This window comes from Coptis chinensis, chromosome 9, assembly GCF_015680905.1.
Source record: "Coptis chinensis isolate HL-2020 chromosome 9, ASM1568090v1, whole genome shotgun sequence".
Taxonomy (NCBI): domain Eukaryota; kingdom Viridiplantae; phylum Streptophyta; class Magnoliopsida; order Ranunculales; family Ranunculaceae; genus Coptis; species Coptis chinensis.
In genome coordinates this window covers 76496758-76499229 of record NC_141464.1, presented here as the reverse complement: position 1 = coordinate 76499229, position 2472 = coordinate 76496758, and the positions used below count along the sequence as shown (strand labels likewise).

The 2472-nt window shown below is 39.9% G+C and overlaps 1 protein-coding gene across 2 annotated transcripts; it reads right to left on the bottom strand.

Annotated features, from left to right (window-relative positions):
• Positions 1-208: 208 nt before the first annotated feature.
• Positions 209-1849, bottom strand: LOC147478174 (cytosolic Fe-S cluster assembly factor NBP35-like). 2 transcript variants are annotated; one of them, XM_086585034.1, is made up of 4 exons: positions 1741-1849; positions 1601-1661; positions 1412-1513; positions 209-1330 (listed from the first exon to the last, which is right to left on the bottom strand). In XM_086585034.1, exons 2-4 carry the CDS (start codon positions 1638-1640, stop codon positions 402-404), a joined length of 1071 nt encoding a protein of 356 aa, XP_086441160.1. In that variant the 5' UTR covers positions 1641-1661; positions 1741-1849; the 3' UTR covers positions 209-401. The 2 variants fall into 2 exon arrangements, with proteins under 2 accessions (XP_086441160.1, XP_086441161.1); XM_086585035.1 differs by lacking the exon at positions 1601-1661 and having other exon boundaries at positions 1741-1796.
• Between the last annotated feature and the right edge of the window lie 623 nt (positions 1850-2472).

Below are 2472 nucleotides of genomic sequence, written 5' to 3'. Positions count from 1 at the left end.
TAACATATGCCTTCAAGGCACAAAACATATCAAATGCTGTCGTAATTCTCTTCGACCTGAGATGTCATCAACTAAAGTACTAAACTCTATATAAAGAACAGTAATTCAATTTCCCAACAGCAAGGTCTTGGTTTTATCTACACACTGGAACACGTACTAGAAGAGGCACTCATATTGTATATTTTTGCTATACATTAGAGAATAGAGATGCTCTAGAAACTAATAGATTATCGATGAAACAAATGCAGCCCAATCACATCACTTATACAAATGTAGTAAAATTGATAACAAATGAAAAAATGACTCTCAATTATAAACAAAAGCTATTAGTATAAAGAACAAAAAAAAAGGGGTCAAACAAATATGTCAAACAAATCATTAACCTTGCGCATTTATGTTGTTTATGCACCATCCTCCCTAGGGCAACTCGAGATACTGGGCAGAAGTTTCTCTATAATTTTCTTAAGTGCAGGTGCACTGGCACTACATCTCTGATCGGTAAAGCATGATCGACCTTCTTCAGAAGCCTTGCACAGCTGGGGATCCATAGGTACCTTGCCAAGAAATGGGACCCCCATCTCGAGGCACATCTTTGCTGCACCACCTCCACTTGTATCAAACACTTCACTACACGCAACCAAATTCAGCATTTCTGGGGCATTTTTCCTCAAATACTCCAAGGCCCACTCTGTATCATCTCTCTCCTCTCCTGTCTCAGACACTCTCATGAACCGGACATCCCCTAATGGCTGCCGCAACCCACTCATGTTCTCCACAACCCCCAACACTGGTACCCCGACTTTCTTGCAGAAATTGATTTCCTTGCGAACATCAATCAGAGACACCTGTTGCGGAGTGGTCACAATTATTGCACCGTCAATGCCAGTTGCCTGTAAGAGTTGGACAATAGTGATGTGCTCATCAGAAGTTCCAGGAGGGGCATCCACCACAAGGTAATCAAGCTCACCCCAGAAAACGTCCTTCAAGAATTGTTTGATGAGTCCATCCTTTTTTGGTCCTCTCCATATAACAGGGTCATCTGCGTTTTCAAGCATGAATCCAATAGACATGACCCCAAGGTTATCTTCCACATATGCAAGTGACAAGCCTAGGTTGCTCCGATGAACTTCTTGTCCTTCTAGGCCAAGCATCTTCGGGATGCTTGGTCCACAAATGTCGATATCAAGGAGGCCGACCTGGTAGTCCATTACACCAGCAAGTGCAAACGAAAGCTGAGCTGAGAATGTGCTCTTGCCAACTCCACCCTTCCCAGATAAAACCAATATCTTGTGCTTCACAGTGGCCATTCTCTCTGCAATTTCAACCAAGGCTGCCAAACAATCACCCGTAAATTGACATTTGTAAACAATCCTTACAGCCTTACAGGTTTTGGAAGAAGGTAAAAACAAACCTGGATCAGGTCCTTTAGGAGCTGTAGCACAGACATTTTGGTTTGGGCATCCTTCACAAGAATCAGATTTTCCAGCAGACTCTGATTGAGGACCAGGGCAATCTGCAAAACCACCCACACCCTTTAAATTAAACTATATATATTTGGTAAGAGAAAAAAAAAATCAAATAGACAAAAAAATAAACATACGCTCGTTAGCATCTTCGGGGATTTCGTTACCGTTCTCCATAGATTCTTTACTGCCTAGTTACTGTAAAAACATATACATATATAATATCGTACAGACTTACTTAAATATAAAAAATAAATAAGCAAGGAAAATATGTTACCTTAGAGACGAGACGAGAAAGAAATGAGGGTTTGGCTGTTTTTATGAAACGGTGAATGTATGAAATAGTTGCATTTTTAGGTTGAGTATTATTGTAGACTTTGCGGTGCAAAGTTGAATAAAATGACCGACATAAGGAGCCTGGCCCATTAAGATATATGGGCTATGGGTATATGGACCTGCCCGATATGAAGAACCCAGTTGGATAAAAAAGATATGTATTTAGAGCGTTCCCAATACAAGTGGATATGGTGGGAATATGACTTTATTCACCTCTTTATGGTTCAAAACCTTTGCCCAATACAAAAGTGAATATATGGATGACTATTTTTCCAAGTCAAAACGACGGTGAAACCTTCAATAGAGATAGTGGTTGAGTTGTGAACTTCAGACGGGACGTTGGATTTCGTCTCGTGTGTTTTTTTTTTTTAAAAAATCAATTTTTTTTTGGGACAGGATGTTGGATGTTTTCGACTTTTTTTTCGGTTTTTTTTTTAAACTTCAAACGAACATTCCGTCCGGCGGCGGGTTTTTTTACACATTCAGACAGGCATTGGATAGTCTCACATTGCTTTTCACCAAAACGGTGGAAAAGAAGAGAAATACTGCCACATAGAGGTGAATATTTGTGACTTGGGAATGCTCTTATGGTAGCCAGTACGAAGCAAGAGTTTACATTTTTAAGACCTTTTTGCTTTATTGGTTTTGCTGATTTTTTTCTTCAACCATGCAT

Excerpts from the sequence above, each read along its gene's own strand:
- LOC147478174 (XM_086585034.1), bottom strand. The coding sequence starts at position 1,640 with ATGGAGAACGGTAACGAAATCCCCGAAGATGCTAACGAGC. Across the intron at positions 1,514-1,600 it reads CCCCGAAGATGCTAACGAGC|ATTGCCCTGGTCCTCAATCA; the intron begins GTATGTTTATTT and ends GTGGTTTTGCAG. Across the intron at positions 1,331-1,411 it reads TCCTAAAGGACCTGATCCAG|CCTTGGTTGAAATTGCAGAG; the intron begins GTTTGTTTTTAC and ends ATTGTTTGGCAG.